This window comes from Panthera onca, chromosome A1 (assembly GCF_046562875.1).
Source record: "Panthera onca isolate mPanOnc1 chromosome A1, mPanOnc1 haplotype 2, whole genome shotgun sequence".
NCBI classification, from domain to species: Eukaryota; Metazoa; Chordata; class Mammalia; order Carnivora; family Felidae; genus Panthera; species Panthera onca.
Window position 1 is genome coordinate 194,530,680 of NC_138339.1, and position 22,727 is coordinate 194,553,406.

The following is a 22,727-nucleotide window of genomic DNA, read 5'->3' on the forward strand; positions in this document are numbered from 1 at the left end:
TAGTCAAAGCAAGGTTTAACTTCATTAAGACATTTCTCCTCTCTAAATATTTTAAAACACAGGTACGACTTTAATGCTAAAACACAAGAGAGCCATTTTCCTTTGACCCTCTTCATAGATTCATGTAGGAATATGGCATTAAGTGACATTAAAGTTTTGTTGTGTTTATAAAAGATTTTCTTTCTCTTTTTGATATGAGATGTTTAAAGTGTACTGTGTAGCTTGTGAACCCAAGAATACTTTATGTTTTTTTTTTTTTTTTTTTTTTTTTTCAACGTTTTTTATTTTATTATTCTTGGGACAGAGAGAGACAGAGCATGAACGGGGGAGGGGCAGAGAGAGAGGGAGACACAGAATCGGAAACAGGCTCCAGGCTCCGAGCCATCAGCCCAGAGCCTGACGCGGGGCTCGAACTCACAGACCGCGAGATCGTGACCTGGCTGAAGTCGGACGCTTAACCGACTGCGCCACCCAGGCGCCCCTATGTTTTTTAATCTGAAGAACAGCCATATTTTTTTTTTTTTTAATATTAATTTGCACCTCTTTAGATTTCCACAGAGGACATTTCTAAAATTTATGTGTAGCATAAACACTTCTTTTAGTTAATTGTAGAAGTTTAACACTGACTATATTTACAGCCCCGTAGGTATAGTTGAAAATTTACATATTAAACAGAGATGCTCTCTGGCATGGTTTAAGAAAATGATCTGTGTTCTTAATTACACCTTTAGCATAAATGTGTGAATGTCATTTACTGAAATGTAAAGAAGAAATCTATGATGATGAAGATAATGATGATGATAATATAAAACATTAATTATATTAAGTTGGCAAATTTTGTGGTTTTTTTAGTATATGATCAATTTATATTTAATGAGACTATGAGTTGAAGTTTATTTCAATATGATGAAAATTCTAGACTTATAATTAGTTTCATAGCTATTTTATGTCTTTTAGGTGAATGAAAACTTCCATCTCAATGAATTTCAAAGCTAAATTTCCAAACTAAATTAAGGAAGTATGTAACTATGTTTATACTTTTCATAGTAATTGATTTTATTCCTAGAGTCAAATACTGATTTCTAGTATACAGAATGAGTGCATCATTTGACTTAATGAAAATGAGTTGGTTGTTCATTTACTATGTGTGACAAAATTACATTTCCCTATTTTTAATGTTTTTAAATGTTTATTTATTTTTGAGAGAGCAAACAGGAAAGGGGCAGAGAGAGACGGAGATACAGAATCTGAAGCAGGCTTCAGGCTCTGAGCTGTCGGCACAGAGCCCAGCGCAGGGCCCAAACCCACAAACTGCAAGATCATTACCTGAGCCGAAGTCGGACGCTTAACTGTCCAAGCCACCACGCGCCCCAACGTTTCCTATTTTTTTTTAATTTTTTTTTAACGTTTTATTTATTTTTGAGACAGAGAGAGACAGAACATGAACGGGGGAGGGGCAGAGAGAGAGGGAGACACAGAATCGGAAGCAGGCACCAGGCTCTGAGCCATCAGCCCAGAGCCCGACCCGGGGCTCGAACTCACGGACCGTGAGATCGTGACCTGAGTTGAAGTCGGACGTTTAACCAACTGAGCCACACAGGCGCCCCAACTTTTCCTATTTTTATTTTTATTTTTTTATTTTTATTTATTTTTTTAACGTTTATTTTTGAGACAGAGAGAGACAAAGCATGAACGGGGGAGGGGCAGAGAGAGAGGGAGACACAGAATCTGAAACAGGCTCCAGGCTCTGAGCTGTCAGCACAGAGCCCGACGCGGGGCTCGAACTCACGGACCGTGAGATCATGGAAGTCGGCCGCTTAACCGACTGAGCCACCCAGGCGCCCCCCAACGTTTCCTATTTTTAAAAGACAGTCTGTCAAAAGCTGTTAAGAGAGAATCTCCTACGATATTTCAAGCATAAGAATAATAATTATCAGTATTTCCCAATTAATATTTGTCCTTTCCTTAAGCAGTTTTAAAGATACTTAAAACAGTCCAAAATTAGAGTTGACAATTGCAAATACAAACCAAGCAACACAGTAATAAAATCAATACTTACATTTCCCTTGAGGCCACTACTTACTGTTTGCCGCACCATTTCCTTAATGGAATGGCAGTTATGTTTGCAGAAACCTTGTAACTACCATTTTTATGTTTTAACTAAAAGCAGCTTTCTTGAAGAAGTATGATAAAGAAATTCTTGAGCTGCTGTTAAAAATTGTCATAACCATTTAATAGTTAATAGGAGTGCAGAGAAAGCAACCTTTCTCTTTAAAATCTTTTCCAGATAAACATTGTAGCCTTTCATATGAGGTGCTGTTTTTCTGATAATGGCAATATGTCTTTTATGTGTTCGTTATGATGGGCATTGACTTCATATTTAAACATCTCGCTACACTTAAACAACTCACCCAGTTTAAATGGACATATACAATTACTAGGGTGCTTTTCATTTCGGGCTGATTTTGAAAGTGTACTGTCAAAAATGTAAAAACTGGAGGGAAGTAAGGGAAATTAGCAGTTTTACTCTGCGTATTAAGATTAATTTCAAAATCTAATTGACAAAATGTCTTACTAGCTATTCAGTTGATTTTTCTTCTTATTGTTTTGACGGGATAGTAATTTCCCTTTTTTAGTCATTATTTTGCATTTCTTACGAAATTATCTACTATTGACATAGCATTTTAATGCCAATTCTTTTAACAGATTTACATTTTTATAGGCTTCAATCTAAGTTAGAAATTAATTTATCTCCACATTTGCTTCTGATCTTTTTCTTAAAGATAATAATAGTCTAAGAATCATTCAGGATGGAACAGTGCATTTTACCTGCCAGAGGAATTTATGCACGGTCAAACTTTGTTTTTGAGAGTAATTGTACAAACTAAAATAGAGAAGTCGCGTGAACGGAATTCATGGCCCTTTTTAGAGACCACGTTTTGAAACAGGATATTGAAAATGAAGTCCATTGGCCAGCTTCAGTGTTTTTCCATGATGATGTCAGCAGCTGTGTCGCGTGATAAAGCTGCAATATTTTCATGACAAAGAAAAATTCATATCCACATCTTTAATAAATGAAGCAGAAAAAAAACCTCGTCCATACTGGATTCATATATTCCCATCAGAACCTTTGTAGCGTCTCTCAACTGTAAATATTGAGAGTAAGATCAGAATGAAAGGAGTGTTGCATCAAAATTAATCGCTGAAGTTATTACTTACGGTGTCACTTGTTTCCCATATTCAGGCTTTCCACACAAAGCTTTGAAGAGCCCTACAGGACCAACCAAATGTAATTGATACAGAATCATTGCCACACAACAGCTGCACTAACAGGGTGCTGCAGCTTTTACTTTAATCTACCTTTCTTTCTGAGAGTTTATTATGTTTTTGAATTTATTCTTTTGTAGATCCGGGAGCTATCTTTTTTATGGAAATTAATCTTTTTAGAAGATTTGTACTCTCTTTTTCAAACACTAATACATTCATTCAAGTATCCTATTATTCAGATCCAGCTGGCTTTTATCTGGTGATATTTACTTCAAAAAGCCAAGTTAAATGGTATCATAGATTAATTCTCAGGGCACAGGAAAGCTTTTTTAGAGAAAAACATGATTTGGTAATTACTTGAAATATCATAATAAAAATCACAGAAAATGTCAAAAATGTATTGTATAATCTGTCATAATAGGAAGCTTCAAGAAGTTGTTTCATTAGAAATGTGGTATTCTGAGTCCCTCGTAAGTTTTCATTTCAGTCAAACATGATATAACTCGAAAGTTTGCTTTGGATTCTAATAAACTGTATTATGAATTTTAGGTTTTTATTGTTTGTTCACACAAAGCAGTGAAACTTCAAAAGGGACATTATCCACTGCTATCTCTTACATAAATCAAACTGGAAATAAGACACATTTTACAATTCAATTTAAGATCCCACTGAGACAATAATGTTGCAAGCTGTGCATTTTGCAAAGTAATATAGTAATGTCTAGTTTGCATTTTTGAAAAACCAAATTAATCACACTTTATTGAATATGTTGGAGCAAACCTAAAATTCATCTATTATTAAAAACTTGTGCAACAAACACAAACTATATTTTATACATAAAGGACAAACTCATTTATTCATTAGGATAAAACACTTGGAGTTTGCATTTTGTAACTATGAAAGAAATGACATTTGCTTATGGGGGCTGTTTTGAATTTTTAAAAGCAGTCTATACATAGTAAGCTGTTTGAAATTTTATCTTACCTTATTAAATTATATCAAGTTTCAAGGCATTCGGATGATAATAGAAGTTAACTTGAAAACTTTGGGGGTAAGAAAACAAAAATTGTTAAAGTAAATGATATACTTTAAAAAAGACATCTCATATGAATCAGAGTATCGCTCTGTGTGTTACTTTACATGTGCGCACCTTAACATAATATAAACTTTTTCTGGTTTTGATAAGAAAAATAAAACCCTCCCCAAGCAAAATAAAAGCTTATCATGTCCTACAATTTTATCAGCCTAAAGAAAGTAAGTAATTTTTGTATGCATTCATTTGGATATACAATTCCAATAAGACATTATGTATAGTATTGGGAATCAAATTTTTGCAGCATCATTTAGATATTATTGCCTACGTGATGTATATTACATATTGTTATTTTTGAGGAAGTGTAGTAAATCTAAGCATTGTGAATAGTGAGGAAAAGCGAAGGAGAGCAAACATATTGGCTAAGTTTGGATGTTTATTTTACTGGTGCATATTTTTCAATGTCAGGGTAGTAAACACTGTTTTGCTCTCTGCTTACATATATAATATTCTGTATGATAACAGTTATTTGAAGTGCTACAGAACAGTAATATATACTCTGCCCAGAATAGAAATAGCAATATTAAAACACATTTCCAGATTTAATTTTTCAATAAAATATTAAAGCCAAACTTGTCCTATCTCATAAACCTTATTATCAAATCATGAATTTGGTGGAATATTTCCTTCTTGCCTTTTCTAATTGTGTCACTCAGGGAGGGTCTAAAAAGGTCTATCAACTCTGAACCTACTGACAATACTCCTGCTTTTCTATTAAGAACCTACCTTGCTGACTCATATCTACTGGTGAGCTGTGTCCTATGTCACGAAAGAGCAATTTATATCTCTTTACGTGAAGACTTCCATACAAGACACACATGGTTTTCCTTTTATTGGGGAAAAATATTGGGTGCATATTTAGAGGAATTAGTTTAAAAGCCACAGGGTTCAGATATAGGGAAGAGTATGCAGTTATGTCCTCACTCAGCATAACTGTTTTTTCATGTCTGGCTCTGGAAACCAATTTGTTCCTCAATCATCATCTTAGGAAACTCTAATGATAGAGAACACAAGATTTTTTTTTTTCTATTTTATCAATTTTCCAGTGGCATGAAATATGAGAATCAGGATTCCTGCCCTGGTCACATCAATGTCATGTAGTAGATGACAGAACCCGCAATGATTATTCCTGATGATGAGTTCCTTCTCCTCCTTCTGACCATCTGATACATTGCTTTAATCGTATCTCTCCCCTGCCTAAGATGATGACCAAACTCATCATCCTGACATCTGAGAACTTTCATAATCTGGCCCTAGCCTACCTAATTCTGTCTGACTTCTGATGCTTTCCTAATATGTACTTTCTCCTCCATCAGTGGAGCGACCAGCTGTCATCCAGACCCACCATTTATGTTTGCTGTGCCTTCTTGAACAGTCCAGGCAATTCTCTCAACTCAATGTGTTCTGTCGCGAAGTAGAAAGGATTTAGGTCCAAGGATCAGGCAGTAAATGTATTCCAAATCCTGCTCTTTTCCGAAAGAGTTATATGGCTTCCTGAGTTTCATTTAATCATTCAGAACCCCAGTTTCCTCTGCTGCAAAATGAGAGGATTTTGCTTGATGGTGAAGTCTTCTCAGCAAGGTCTTTCCAGGGTGCTCTCCTAACGCGCATGCTTACATGTGCACACATACATCACATACGTGCAAACATTCTTTCAATCTTCTGTGATCGGGATCTCATTTAACCTACAATGTCACTTTATTTATTTATCTGCTCATTGTTTTCTCTACCCGCCTCCCAACTAGAATATAAACTCCAGGAAGATACAGATTTTTAACTGCTTGCTTTACTGCTCTAGTCCTGGTGCTCACAACACTGCCTGATACACAATAGATGTTTGATATATGTTAAAAAAGGTAATGAATGATTTCGGTGTCTACTTTGTGCCCCAACAACTCTATGTATATTCAACTCTATTCAAATATATACATAAACATGAGTTATATACGATAGTGGTGTTTTAAATATAATTGCTTGCTCCTTGTCCTGTACACTGTAACATTCTTGACCTCAAGTTCTCTTTATGTGATTACATATTGATATTTTAAAAAGTTATTTGTGTTTTCTGTCCTATTTCTATTTTTTTTTTCTATTTGATGTGGTTACATCATATTCTTAATAGTCTGCTGGTTTTTTCCTGTTTCCTCTCCAAGATTTTTAATATGCAGTATTAACTTGACTTTTGGATAAACAAGAACATGAAATCTTTTTCAAGGCCAGAACTTAAACATATATTAATATTAGCCTGAGCAAATTCACATGAGAATATTTTCAAAAATTATTTTCACAGTAAGTGGAAATTTGACACATTTAAAAATTAAGCATTCTATTCTGAAACTCTTAATACTTTTTTGGATTTATTAAATTTAAAATAGATGATACATAAACATACAAAACAGTCCCCCATCGTGTTGTACACATAAGCCATTAAACAATAAATTATTTTTGAATTTTTGTTTATCGATGTGTACATATCAGAATTATAATTCTTTGAGAACATGATTCAAATACATGATAAGGTACAAAATACGTTCAAGAGATTTCTTTGCAAAAACCAGCTCTTTACAGAAATCTCATAGAACAAAATTTCAGGATTTACCAAGGAGGAAAAACACTTTCTGTACAGAGCATTTAAACTAAAGGAAGATCTTGAGGTATTTAATTTGTTTTGAAAAATTGCGTTTTAGCCTACTAACCGAAGTCTTAAATAGCTATTTAATAGAAGTTATTTTAATTAAGAGCAACATTTAACAAGGTGTATTTACTCAGGTGTTAGGCCAGGTCCATCTAAATGACAGCACCTGTGTGCTGTTGACAGTGGTTCTAACATTCCCTGTGTAGTGATGTGAGAGAACATGTGTGGTAGAACAGAGAAAAAGGTGAAATAGTGCAATATTTTAATATTGGACGGGATATTGAAATTATTTAAGACAAATTTGGGGATCACAAAGGAAAATAACAGATCATAATATTTTTCTTTATTACAGAGGGTCTTTTCTACAATTAGATCACTATTTGTTATTCAATAATTAAGGATCCCTCCCTAGATGATAATTTTTTAATAGATAGAGGTCTCTTTACTCTGAAACCATGTGAAATACAATATCTTTAGTACACATAAAGACAATTTGTATAGATATTGCTTTTAAAAGTTTAAGACATTTGAAAATTCTGATTTTTCTATTTGATCACCTTAGAAAAGATGGCAATTTCCCCATTCATTATTTTTTTTTAACAAGGCATGCATCTTTTTAGCATTGATGTTGGTAAAAGTTTATTGAAGAAAAATGATTAAATGATTTATTTCAATACTACAGTGTGTGTGTGTGCGTGTGTGTGTTTGTGTGGGTGTGTTAAATGAACATAAAACCTATGTTAACACTCAATTCTGACACTGAATCATTGTGTGACCTTAGGTTGGTTGCATTCTCCTTATATTTTTCATTGGTCATACTATGGTTATAATAGTTACAGTAGATATTTTTTAAATAAAAAATGAATAAGGATGTTTGTTTTACTTTCTATTGACCTAAGAGTGTTGATATTATCAGAAAATCAATCCTCATTTCAAAACACATTTTGTAACCATTTATCTTATTCTAATTCACATTGTGACACCAATCTAAAAGCATATGCATTTATTCTTGGGAGAAAAATGAATGCTTATATTTAATTCCCAAATTGGAGTTAAAAGTGTGGAAATGAAATTATCCACATTAATGCTAATCATCTTAAGTATTTTTTTCATTGCTAGCAACTTAAATTATAGTGGTCATTTTGACCTTGAAAATCACCTGTTATGTCTGCCTATGAAAAACTGATGAAAAGTGCTTTGAATTGTATGTCTTCACTACATATAATAAAAGCTATGGAAAGAATGATTTGGTTTCATATAAACAGTAGCTTTCAACAGGCCTGCCATCTGCATGTAATCTACCACTATAATATAATATTATTTCAATGGTCCTTCAAATGTGCTGAGTTATTTGCGATATGTAGTCTTTTGATTTAAAGCTGCCTCTCTCCTTAATGTTCTTAGGGGGACCTTGTAATTGTTGGATATTCTAATCGTTTATCGTATTACAAATTGGGCGAATGGCATCTTTTCAAGCTATGCTTAGCTGTGTCTATTTGTGTTTTTTGTTTGTTTGTCCCGGTTCAGTCTGTTTACCTAAATAGTAGTTAGGATTGTTAAATCTTTACATCTAGTCATAATGTCCTACATTCATTCATTCAGTATTAACTAAGGACCCAAGATCTCTCAGTAATTCATGTTGATTTTCTTATTAAAAAGAATATTATAGTTTAGAAGTAAGTGGAGAGACCTGAATATTATGGACATTGGTACTCTTTTGTGCTAAGAATTTATTTTAAGAGCCATATACCAATATTTGCTTGGTCCTGCTCAGCTTCTTGGGCTTCTTTTTCTTCTACTTGTTTTATTTTTAAATCATTCATCTGGCTTATTTGGGGTTGATTATGTGGCTTACAGTACAAATACACTTTTAGTAGAAGTATCTTTATACTTTCTATGCCCTCTCCAAGCGTCACAGCTTAATCTCCTACCTACAAGTCAAAGACATCCACATCTTCCTCACTGAGTATCTGCTTTTCTTCCAAATTTCAGTTCCGTATTTCTCACTGCTTATTGTCAATCTTTATTTGACTGTTCCTGAAGCGTCTCATATTTAGTGTGTCCAAAATCGAACTAATCTTCATTTATTTTTAAATCAGATCTTCCTCATTAGGGGACTAAAATTTTGGATTGCATGTTCAGAATTCCAGAATCTAAATCCTGGGGCAAATTAAATCAACCTTTATAACAGTAATGTGGATCTACCTCAGAGTTTCCAAAGATTCATTGGATAGTATGTATAAAAACTTATTACCACAGTGCCTAACACATTGAAAGTAGACAATACATGTTAGATATCATCATCATCATTATCATCGTCACTCCTTAATAATATCTCCACACATCCTGTTAGTCTAGATACTCAGATCATCTTTCACATTTTATTCTCTTCATCCCCATTTGTATCCAAATGATTACCCAGTTCTGTCAAGCTTATTTTCAGAATACCAAACATATGTCTTCTTCTTCATCTTCTCTATCTTTCATTACAAAGATAAAATTATGTACATATGTTTATATTTGTATCTCTCTCTCCCACACTGTAAGCTGGTCAAGAACAATGGCCATAGCTTAGCATTTTTAAAAGCCACATTGAAGTTTCCCTCATGTGAAGGTAAAAATTGGTCTGAGAATTGCAGTTTTCTACTCAAGAACTGAGAGTTATTCCTACTCTGTTAAATGCTGGGGATACAATGATGAACAAAAGCTACATAGGTCTGCCCATGTGGTGCTTACATTAAGACAAGAAGTGTTGGGTCTTTCCTTGATAACAGTGGGAAACAACTGAAGTCCTCTAAGCAGGGGAATGACAGTGTCAGATTTGTACTTAAAAGTAATGATGATATAGAAGTAGAGATAAATGACGTAGATGAAATCAACAGGACATGAAATGGAATTGGACATTTGTGGCACACAGTGAGAGAAGAGGAGATAAAGATGATACCTAGGTTTCTGGCTTATAAACTAGCTGGTGATGTCATTCTTTAAGGCTAACTAGGTTTGGGGAGAAGATAATTTAAGATGTAGATCCATACAGATAGAGAAATATCGAGATGATTTCCATGAGTATGCCATGCTACCTATGGGGGTTGTATGCTTTTTGGAAAATTTAATAGCAATTTGGCTCAAGTGAGAAAATTTTTCAATTTCAACATAAATCATTTAAAACTGAAAACACTGTATAAAACAATGGAAATGAAAACTGATTTCAACTGACCATGAACAACACTTATGCATGAACATAAAATTGTTAATATTATATACCACGACGTTGATTACACTACTAACAGTATATAAAGTATATTAACTTGAAATTTTATTTGATGTAATTGTAAATCTATAGGGAAATTACAATATCCTTAGAGAGGAGAATTTCTAGTTCATTTGTTTGCCTAATGGAAAAATAATTTGATGAGTTAAAGTGGGAAAAGGTAGAAATTCATTGACATTGGCAGTGAGAAAGGTTAAAAGATGCAGTTAAAGTGGATACATTATACCCAACTGCTTTATTTTGAAGAATTTCATGAATACATTTTAGATTGGAAAGCTTACATGTTTTTAGTATTGTTATTTCTATACTGTCCATAATAGCTAGCGTTATAGTTTAGCTGTAGAAATTAACCAATCTGTTGCAATATGATCATTTCCACTAAATAGAGACATTTGGCTCTTGCTTCCAACCATTTTATAGTCCATATCAACAAAACACCTAAATGTTTAATCCATACAAATTGGATATAAAATTTGGCTACTATTTCTTTCCTTGAGTCCTATGTAACTAATTACTCAGTCTAAGTCTGCTTTTGTTTTGTTTTGTTTAGGGAATCGATTTTACCTGGTTAACACTTAGAGCATGGTGCTAATGAATCCAAAGAAAACAGCAGCATCAAAAAGCAAAGTGTTTTCTGATATAATTATCTCTGTCTTCTCCACATAAAGTATTTAACCTTTTATCTTTATAGTAATGGCCTTCCTTCTTTTATTTTAAGTTGTATCAAAACTTTCTGGATTTTGGTATGAAATCAGGGAAAAACATACAGTATTGAATTTTGTATACAACAATTCATTCTAATAATTTTTATGAATTTAAGGTCAAGGCTTTTAAAATGTAAGCCATTGTGTATCGTAAGTTACCTAATGCTGTTCTGGTTTTCCATGATTCCTCAAAGATTTTCAGGATAATTGTTTTTTATATGTCTCCCTCTTCTTTAAGGATCCTCTTATGTATTCCATTTGATACTAGTGACTTGAACTTCAGCTCTGATTTTACAACTTGTTTCTTATTCTTTTTAGTTCAATAATCATTAGCGATGGTGAAGAATATTCAACTAAAAAAAAATAAGTGGCTCTGATTCTAGTATTTTATACGTCACTTTGTATAGCTTGTTAACTTATGCCACTTTCAACAACTTTGCAGAATATGTAAGGAAATAGAAATGTCTCCACTTGGTGAAGAAATCTGGCTATAGGAATTGTTCTGATGAGTCCAGGGACTTTAATAGCACCAATGTTATATTATCATCAATATATATGTATATGTATATATATCTATATGTTATATTATCATCAATATATATGTGTATGTATATATATAGAGAATATATATATGTGTGTATATATATAGATATATATATGTCAAATATATATATAATGTGTCAAAATAGCTCTGCTCTCAAAAGAAAACATCACAGGTAAAATAGAAGCCTTCTTGTATTGTAAGAGTTTTAAATTTCTAATGGACAAATATTTAACACTCAGTAACAGAGAGTAAAGTTTAATTAATGATAGATAACTAAAGAAAATATATCTAAATATTGCTGGGAGAGTAACATGTTTACTTAAATGACTCCTATTTAATGGTAGTGGGATAGTTAGAATTCATGGAGATACTATTCTTTCCCTCTAAGGAAAAAAAGTAAGTTGATGTTAGAACATAAGCTAAGCAGGATTGGTTACATAACAGCCAACCAGATTTGTTTTTCCCCAGCGGTTCCAAATCAAACATGAGATGTGTACGTATACAAATTTTAGACTCTGGAAATGTCCTGCTCTGTGGGTGTTATTTTGCAATACCAGCCAGGAGGCATTTGTGGTGTTTTCTTTGCTGAGGCACTGCACTGAAACTGGAATGTATTTTATTTTATTTTATTTTATTTTATTTTATTTTATTTTATTTTATTTTACTTTACTTTATTTTATTTTATTTGCTTTGTTGTTTTGTTTTGTTTTTTAATTGTGACCCTGATTAATTGTTCCCATAAAATATTACTTGCTCTCCATTCTAAAATAAAGTAATTTGATGAAGTTGAACCAAAACACCAAAAGATTTCAGTGTTTATATATGCTAACATAGATCAACTCAGATCATTATCCAGAAGAAAAAAGATTTAAAAAGATTACATTACATTAACTCAGGAGAGAACTGTGTCTCCTGTTTATGCAAAACACTAGTAGTACTGTTCACATTTTATATTTCATTTTTAAGGTGAAAAAAGCAAATAACTTGTATATTCTCACCTTTGAAATAACAACTAAACATCTGTAGTGTCTGTGACTAGTATTTGCTTTTACTGAATAGTCTTGTTTCCATTGTTAAGGTAGTGTTGACATCCTTCTAAGTGGTCTCCAATGGTATGTAGTAAATGCCTGCTCTTGCCATCATTTTCATTGTAAACGAATCTTGACAATGTCAGGTTCCCGTCACAGTCTATCAGTGTCACTCACTAAGCGGTGGTGTGACCGTTAGTCCCTTTGAGATTTCCTCCTTTATCAGGGTCAGCCCGTGGGAAGATCTGAATGAATAGTTACATGTTACCTAAGTATATAGGGTAATAACATTTACATGTACTTTTACTATTTTAATGCATGGTAGTTGAAAGACATTCTTTTTTTACAGGTCACTTTAATTTTGTGTTTGACACATATTCTATCTAAAATTCATAAAAATATACTATGGCATTCCTTTTTGGAATCTATTCCTCATTAGATATATGCAGGGTTGAATAATAAATATGATTATTGGGGCTAGGATATTTGGTGCCACTCATACACATAACCAAGTTTGTGTTTTGTTGTTTTTTTTTTAAATTAAACAGTAATAATATCCTTTCCCAAAGCATTTTACGTTTTCTTTTCTACTTAAAAATTGTGTTCCACAAAACAAGGTGATCTTTCTTTGCCAATGATTATCTACACATTTAATCCTTCTTTAATTATTTTTTCATGGTAATCTTTTTTTTTTCGCACTTGTCTCAATTGATAATTGTTTCAGTTGATTTGCAAAATAACATCCCAAATGCTGAGGATTCACACTTCTTTCCTTTATTTCAGTTTACTCACAAGAATCAATTACTAAAATTTTATTTATACTCTAGCCGTATTTATTGTTGGTTCTATTGAATATACCATGTCACCAGATATTCAGTAGAATTTTTCCTGTGGTCCCACACAAGAACAAAAGGTACCAGGTACCCCTCATTTTAAAGACAGTAAAAAGCAGCTGCTACTTATCAATAGCACCTGAACCAGCCTATCTTAACTATCACTCCAGGCCCCACAGATATCCTCCTGCCTCATTATAAGAGAGTATGACCGTAGAGAGAGGGGATTTGAAGAAATCCTTGTAGTGAAGAGACAGCATCTACTGGGACGGCTGTGACTCAGTGATCCCTTTTTGAGAGCGTTTCCACACCACCACTTGAAGGGAGGCTTTCCAAGTTTACAGGTGCCTTCCCCTTATTTCAGAGCTGGATTTCTGTTTCGGTGTGAACTGCTGATCTGTTTTCTGTATATATTTGAGCAGGGGGATAAGGAATTGATAGGTGGCAGGCTAGAGAGTGGACATCATCGGAACAAGACGACCCACACCAAGAGAAGGACCTTATTGTAAGCGGCAGTGGCAGTTTGGGGAGTTTAGAAGAGCAGGAAGCTGAAGATTTCCATTGTTAGCGACTCGTGCTTCTAGGAAGTTCCTCTGGAAGGGACCCTCTTGAAGGATCGGGCATGACTTAGTAGGAGATACTTAGCATTTAGGCACCTGCCATGTGGAAGATGTAAGTGGCTGATAGGCATAGTCGTAGAAGCAGGGAGAACTTGAGGTGGAACTGGTTGAGTTGGAGACCTTTATCCTACTATCCAGGAGAAGGAGAGAAGGAGGATGGATGAAAAACTAACCAAGCCATTGTCTTCCAGGCCACCTAGGTTCTTAGGGATGGCCAGTGCTGATAGAGATGGAGAAACAGAGATGAGCGTTAACTAGAATGGATTTTTTAATACTCAAGGTTATTAAGGGGCAGAAAAGGGAGCCTTGACAAAATGTGTTTGAAGGCACAAATTAGAGGAAAAAGAAAGCCATTTAATATCTGTAACTCAGCAGTTCTGAATGTCCCATAATCTGACTACCTTTAGAGTAGGGATAGCTTTCAAAATTTAAGGGTTTCTACCCAAAGCAGTATATTTCTGCATTTAAAACTTGGTCCATCATAAGATATGTATCACAAAATAAGACAAAATATAAACTGGAGCAAGCCAAGAAAAGTAGTCTGAGCTTGTAAAAAAAAACGGAGATAGTGCATCAAGCTGTTTGCTTTTTTTCAGAACGTATAGCTATGTTTTAATGTTGGGGTGGGAAGCGTGTAAGATTGCAGAGAAAGTTCCATACCCAGTCTTTACAAATTCACGTTTCAGTTACACTAGATCTTAAGATCACTCTGCTTGTCCCTGAAGAATACACATCTTTTTACACAAAGGAAAACTAAACACACAATCGCTTTTTGTATTTAAGTTCCATATATTTGTACATTTTTATTGATACATTCTTAATATCTGTATACCTAGGCAGGTAAGTGAATTGTTTCAGATATTATAGAATGCAAAATTAAGAGTTTTTAGCTAGAGACAGAATTGGTAATCAGGCATTTTATTTCAACTTCCTTTCTTACATTTATGTACCCGCTTACTTCTGGCTGTGTGTGTTGCAAGACCCCATTTGTTAATTTTCACTCCACCAAAATCATGGCATAGCATTAATAGCGGGCCTTCATTGTGCTTGTGGTTACGCTTCTTAATTTCAGCATATGGCAGCCGCCTGTTGTGTTCTACCTGCGGCTGAACCTACTTAAGCAGGTGTCTAGCCTGACACTGTTCCTGCGCTTCTCCACAATCTGTGTGTAAGACTAGGTATGGGAAATCTCTTTCCCTTCAGTTCCTTCCCCCCGACATTAAAATATGAATACAAATCTCAAGTAATCAACAGTTGGATCCACTGAGTCTTTTCATGAACCCATGACCATTTTCCTTTGCTTAAACCATTTTATAATTTTATTGTGTTTTATGAGTTTTTACATACATGCCTTGACAACCTATGATAGTATATGTTCTTTGGGGACCTGAAGGCTATATCAACTTCACCTTGTTCTTCCACTGTAAAGTCAAGAAACAGTTTGATTCAATAAGAATGGGGAAAGAGAGGTGCATCAGGTATTTTTTTTTCTGTTTCTAACTCTCCTTACCAAATATTAGAATTTCCTATATATTTTATCTTCTGTCTCTTGCAAGATTTCCTGTGGTCACAGTAGCAAACGTTAATTTTAAAGGTATACAAGTGTGTATATATATGTTTGCGTGTAGGCATAGTACATATATACTGGCTTATATCACTAAACATATTGGCTTAAACCAAAGCACTTGAAATCATACATTTAATAACTATGGGTATGTCTTGTTCTGAAATGGCCTATTTTCAATTCTTATTTATTCATGCTAATAGGAAAAGGATGTTATAAATAATGCAAAAATCACTTACAGCTGACTTAGTTATATATTGTATATTTTTCATCAGACTTAGTTTCTTAATTGTTTGCTCTATTTATTACCCAAATGAGCTAACATCATGAGTATTTAACAAATGATGATTGGTGGAGATGGCTAGGAGCATTTTATGTAGTGGGAAAATCCAATCTAGTGTTATCAACTTGCTATGGAAAATTCACATGTGGATGATTGATATTTACCCTCACACAAGGGACTAATATCCTGTGATGCAAAAGAGATGTGAAAATAGATAGTATTTTGTCTATAATCTGTTTCAGAATGATTCAGTCAGAAGTTTGGCTTAATATTTTATACCTTGATAATGTGAAAAAAAATAGTCACAGTGCTTCTCCACTATGAGAGTAAAATTGAAATATATTTGGAAAAATGACTTTTTCCAATGTATTAACTGGCAATCAGAATTCAAATAAAAGGAGAAATTGGTTCAAGTGAACAGAGAAACAAAAGTAGATAATAGATACAAGCAGAACTCAAACTGAATTTAAAATAATGAATGTGAGTATTTTTCTGTACTCAGTCTATCAATCATCTTCAAATAAGCAACATACTATGAAAATGTAATGCTTGCATTTATTGGTATTTTAAATGAAATGTGTAGGGAAAATTATCCATTAATTATAAATTCCCTATCCAGTGTTCATTTTCAAATAACATTTATTCCAAAGTGTTATTTCTATACCAATTGTCAGTGATTATGCCTCAACTCTTGTTTTAAATGATACTATAAAAAGTAAACATTTAAAGAAAAAATTTGCACATACCTCGATAAAGGCATTGTGGAGTTGAATTTTTATCATGTCTCGCCATCAAATATTTTCTTGGCACCATACATTTGAGAAATTCACATACTTACAGTTTTTGCATGTTTGACTAGGACCTTGGTATACGCATCAAAAAGGGTGTGAGTAGAGAAAAAAAGTAGATCCATTTGCGAATATGGAAGTGAACTTGTATATCATAGTGTAGGAACAAGCTGGAGAAATTTCTTTTATGTGACTCATTTCTGGATGAAGCTATAAACTTTTTTTTAGCCAAAAGCTGTCATGGTTTCTTGTAAAATAATAAAGATAATAAAGATATCCACTTTAATTGATTCTTTTCATTGTTTAATAAAATTGCTTTGTTTGATTGCTGAAGAATTTGAATTGAGTTTTCATTACCCACTTCTGAACAATTTACTCTAAGATTCAGACAGTATTGAGCTAATGAGTTTGAATTTATATTGAACCTTAACTGTCTTCATGAAGTAAATGGAAAAAAATCACGGCAGTAACTAAGTATTCTTCATTAAAAACTATGTCATAGAGATTTTACAATGAAGCTTTTAATGGAGCTAAAGCATTTAAATTGGAGTTTTACCAACTTTGCTGTTTCTAAGTATATTATATGAAAATATTATTTCTTTTCCTTTTTTAAGAAATGAAAACTCATTAAGCTGACAGGGACATTACAAAAATTTTCTTCAAGGGGGTTGTTTGTATATTCAACAGATTCAGTAAATAAGTTAGTGTTAATTTAATTGGGGAACATGTCTAAATTGAAATTATTCATAAATACCTTCTAAGGTGTATCCTATTAAGGTGTTTAAAAATCTACTGAAATCCAAAACATGGCCCCATTATTAAAATGAAAGCTCTCAAATGTACTGTTTTTACTTTGACACTATATTGCCATAATCATCAACTTTTGTTTCTTTGTAGTTGAATAAAGGTGATATATTTATTGATGCACACATATTTAATATATTGCTTTGACATTATTAACCTTTGTAAAGTGATCTTTTAGGCTCTTTGTGCTGTGTCTAAATCAGTTGGGCATTTAATAATTCCATGTTTAGGATTTGTGGTGGAATTAAGTGAGGAACTTTAACTCTGAATGGTGGCTAGAAAATCATTTAATACAAGAATAACTACAACTACCAGTGGGCTTCACTTCTAAGAAGTAATTAATTCTCTAGGTATGTAACAGAGACCATTTTATCTTAATTTGGTTATTCAAACTAGATTAGACTCAAAAAGTAAGATAAATATTGTAGAATTTTTTTTAATTGAGGAACTATATAAGAAAAAGAAAAACAAAAAAATATATGGTTTAGGGGAAATTTACTTACTTGAGGTTATTTTCCAAGAAATCACTTGGCCAACTCGAAATGTGATATACTTTTTAAAACCTCATTTCAAATAAATTATTAGAAGATTTGGAATACTATTGCATCCAAATTGCTTATGTGCATTCCCCACAAGTAGCTGTGATGGTTCTGGGGATAATCAAACACTGTCCTCTTGCCCATCACAGAGATCTCAGGCTTCTGTTACCCACCCCCACATGCCTGGAACTAATAGCCTTCCACTTAGGCAACCTTTCCACCACCTTAAGCAGAGCCACCTTCTGCCAAATTCTATAATGGTATTTTTTGGTACTAAAAATGGTAGTTGCCCAGAAAAAAATATCCAATCATTATATTGTAAAATGTAGGACATAACAAAGAGACACTACATTTAGATAACTAATTGTGATGTGTTAAATAAAACCCTCATATTTTAAGCAAGAATTAGAATGATCAGAAGAATAATGCAGCAACGAATTGGCCATTTGTATTAAACGCATGAAGCATGGTGACGTGATAAAACATGGCACCGAACTGGTTAGCTTCAAAGCTAATTTCCCTGAGTGGTGAGTGGGTATTGTTGCATATAAAGAGGACAAATATTTTTCCTTTGGCAATCATTATTAGAACATTTTTTAATGCTTCAATTTTCAATGATTTATGCCCTTTACCATTTTCATAAATGAGATACACTACGTTTCATAGTTTTATTTGAACAGAGCAATGATGAGATCTGTGCATTTTTTATAGGACTGGAACTTCCTTTTATGATGATGCCCCACCCTCTAATTCCCGTCAGCCTACCTCCAGCGTCTGTCACCATGGCAATGAGCCAGATGAACCATCTCAGCACCATTGCAAATATGGCGGCAGCAGCTCACGTTCAGAGTCCCCCTTCCAGAGTTGAGACGTCTGTTATTAAGGTAATTGTTTTTTTACATGACTGTTTTGGCTTATGCCAGACATCGTCTTAGGCCACTACCTCTAAGTCTATTTTCTTATTCCACAAGTAATTCTAAATTCAAAACAGATGATAGTAAATAAATTGTGAGAAAAATCACTTACAGTAGTTAGAACCAGGTAGAGCCAGGGGTACAGGATTAGACAGATTAGGCCAATCTTAAGTTCCATGTTGTATCTGTTGTTTTAAGTTTATTTATTTATTTGAGAGAGAAAAAGTACAAGCAGGGGAGGGTGCAGAGAGAAAGAGGAATGGAGAGAGAATCCCAAACAGGCTCCATGGGCAGAGCCTGATGCAGGGCTTGATCTTACATCTGTGAGATCATGACGTGAGCCAAAATCAGAGTGAGGCACTTAACCAACTAAGCCATCCAGGGGCCCTTGTCTTTTGTCTATTAAGAGAGAGATGGATGTAGGAAATTAATTGATATATTTCAAATTCAATAAATATATGACTGTGTGCATGAGTGCATGCATGTCAATGTATGTGTGTGTGGGTTTATGAGCTTTAAGGTATAGGAAATAGTTGCTGATTTGTTGTTAAATTATGGTTCTGCCATGTTGCCTTGAGCATGTGACTCAATCTTTCTGATTCTATTCTACATATAAAAAGTAGGTAATACAGTATAGGTGTAAACACTAAACAAAATAATAAAATTGAATGCTTTTTATAAATTCAAAAATACACTATATGTGAAGATAACACTATTGTTATACAAAGATCACATGTGCGTGTATATATGCACAATTCTCTCTCTCTCTTTTCCCCTTGTGTGGGAGGGTATGTGTATACCCTTAAATGTGTATGCATATACCTTTAATTTATTTTATAATATGTACTTAAATAAAATTCCTTTAAATGAATTGTCAGAATACATTATTAATTTTTAAATTAAGTAAAAGATACTAATGCTTATCCTTATATGACATAATCATTACCTCTTTCTTCTGAATATAATACACTTGAGTTAAGGAGGCCTCTGGAGCATGCCTTACATAAAAAGTCCTGTTAACAATTCTTATTCATTGCTGGTAGGTATGCAAAATGCTATAGCCATTTTGGGAGGCAGTTTCATGGTTTCTTACACAGCTAAACATACTTCTACCACAGGATTATGTATTTTGCCAGCTCCTTGGTATTTACTCAAACAAGTAGAAGAGTTATGTCTACACAAAAACTTGCACATGGATATTTATAGCAGTTTTTTTTTTTTTAGTAATTGCCCAAACTTGGAAGCAACCATGATGTTTTCAGTAGGTGAAAGGATTAAAAAGAAGTGGTATATCCATATGTTATGACTTTGCTAAATTAACATTTGTTAAGGGGAACATAGGGATGACTGATAGTGAGCCATGGTCCAACACAGACCATAAGAAAAATTGAAATAGATAACCTTATTACTCACGAGTTCTGGTGGAAATACCTCAAGGTATATACCTTGAAGGACCACATGGGGAGGTCAAGGCGGAGTACAGAGAGAACAAGGCAGGATCTGGGACAGATGCCTGTGTCAGGGCCCAAAGGTAGAATGCTTCGAGGTTCCCAGGCTAGGGCTAGATTGGGCAATTAAAACCAGAAGAGCATAGTTTTGGTGAGCTCCAGCGGGCTCGTATGTAGGAGGAGACCTTTATTCACAAGTGCTGTTGAAGAAGTCCTATTAAGGGCTTCCATGCTTACATTTGCTTGTGATTCTGTGGCTGTTATCTAGGGCATGTGCTTGCAAGAGGGGGCTTTTGTCGGTTTAAGGTCCCTCCAGGACAGTTGGCCAAACAAAATGGATGCCTAGGCAGCAATACTATTGGAGTAGCTTAACTAAACGCTTGACACCATATAATGGAATATTGTTCAGAACTAAAAAGAAATGAATTATCAAGTCATGAAAAGACATGGAGGAAACTTAAATGTATACTGGTAAGTGAAAGAAGCCAGGCTGAAAAGGCTACACACTGTATGATTCCAAGTGAATGACCTTTTAGAAAAGGCAAAACTATGGAGATACTAAAAAGATCAGTGGTTGCCAAGGAGTGGGGCAGAGATGAATAGGGAGAGTACAAAGAACTTTTTGGGCAGTGAAAATGCTCCGTGTTATACCAAAATGATAGATAATGTCATACATTTTTTTAAAAGGCCATGTTACTACTTATACATTGTATAAGTATACAATGTATATATACATTGTATACATACTTATACATTACTATTATACATTGAATAATATGCTAATACCAATTTTTCTTATAACAATGGCTCTATAAGCAAGGATGTATACTAGTCCCTCACCATTTTCTGAAGTATCCTCACCAGGAAAAAAATATATGTATCACAGAAAACCGAGATCAACTTCTTAAAAATCTTCAGCTGAGAAAATGCGAATGAATGCTACATTGTCGTCAGCCAGGAACCGAGAAGATAACTTTTAAAAATCCCTCTTTATTCGGAGTGACTTTCGGAGGGTTCCTTTGTTACCAAAGGATTTGTTAATCAAGATGTCACTGCATAATTCCATTTATGACCATTTTTGGTAATAGTTATTACTGAGAATTCAACATTCTCATTGCTTCACTCACTGAAGTGACCTAGAGGGAGGTTTTGGCTGAAGAAAAAAGGCTAAGTGTTCCTATCATTGTACTCAATAGCTATTTTAAAAAAATGAAAAGGTACTAAGGATTAGTTATAGGATGTGATTATGCTCATTTTTTTAAAAAGTTAGTAATTATTACTGTAGAGAATCGTCCTCATAATAATAATTATATAATTTTCACTCTCAAAACTGGGAATTTTGTAGTTCCTCATTTAGACAAGATAGGGAATCGTAGTTAAAGTAAAACTATGGCAGAAGAACAGATTTTAGCAGTTTAAAATCATAATGGGTGACTTAGTTATTAACTGTAGATGATTTGGACATCAGCTGGTAGCTTACATATGTCTGGATCCAGAAGACTCTAATTACATCAGAAAACTTGATTTATTTTATCTTTTAAATACACACATATTTTTTAAATAGTGTATGTTGTATCCAATGTTAATCAGAATACTTAAGTAGTGAAACTTCCTTTACTAAATCTTTGGTTGTCAACATTTAGGTAAGTAGGAGGAAGCAGTTGGGTTTCCTCTGGAAGGCACCTTTAGAAAACAGTCTAGATTATTGAAAAGTCAGCAACATTCCTTTGGTTTCTTAAATTAAGGTCAGGAATGGAGAGGAGGGAGACAGGGAGAAAGGAAGGAAATATGCAAAAAGGTAATAAAAAAAAGTGACAAAGCCCTGTGTCTTGAACTGTGTGCCAACACCTCCTACAATGTAGTGATAGCCCATTTTCTAGTCTCTCGGGGCAAATATTTTCAGAAACTTGGCTATGGATAGGTTAAAGGAAATTCTGGGCTTTTGAAAGCAGTGGTGATATAAATGGTGATAATAGCTGAATAAGAAACAATGGCTCTAATTAAGAATGATTAGAGAAAATAAAAGCTGATGGTTTTAAAAATTATTATTTATCACTAATAATACAAGCTGGTAGTTTTAACTGTACACATCAAAGTGACGCTCCATTGGCCACCGTGGAAGTGTGGAAGGGCCATTGCCCCATTTCGTTGCAGGCTGGCCACCTATATATTTTTAAACTTGATGTTAAAGATCATAGAGACTAACCATATTTCAAGAAAAGCATAAGATAATTCTAACAATTTTTGGTAAAAAAAAAAAAAAAATTAGACCTGAGAGAATTTGAGAGTACAGCCTCAGAGGATAAGGGTAAGGAATAGGTTCTTTATAGAATTCCAAATATTAGGGAAAACAAGTTAATAAAAAACCTGCCTAAATTTATATATAGAAGAC

The 22,727-nt window shown here is 33.8% G+C and overlaps 1 protein-coding gene across 2 annotated transcripts in view; it reads left to right on the forward strand.

Annotated features, from left to right (window-relative positions):
* DACH1 (dachshund family transcription factor 1) overlaps nucleotides 1-22,727 on the forward strand; it is a 438,758-nt gene that overhangs the window by 286,530 nt on the left and 129,501 nt on the right. For both annotated transcript variants that reach the window (XM_060637011.3, XM_060637012.3), the window contains exon 4: nucleotides 18,685-18,857. In XM_060637011.3, coding sequence (XP_060492994.3) covers nucleotides 18,685-18,857 — 173 coding nt within the window. The remainder of the gene's footprint in view (nucleotides 1-18,684; nucleotides 18,858-22,727) is intronic.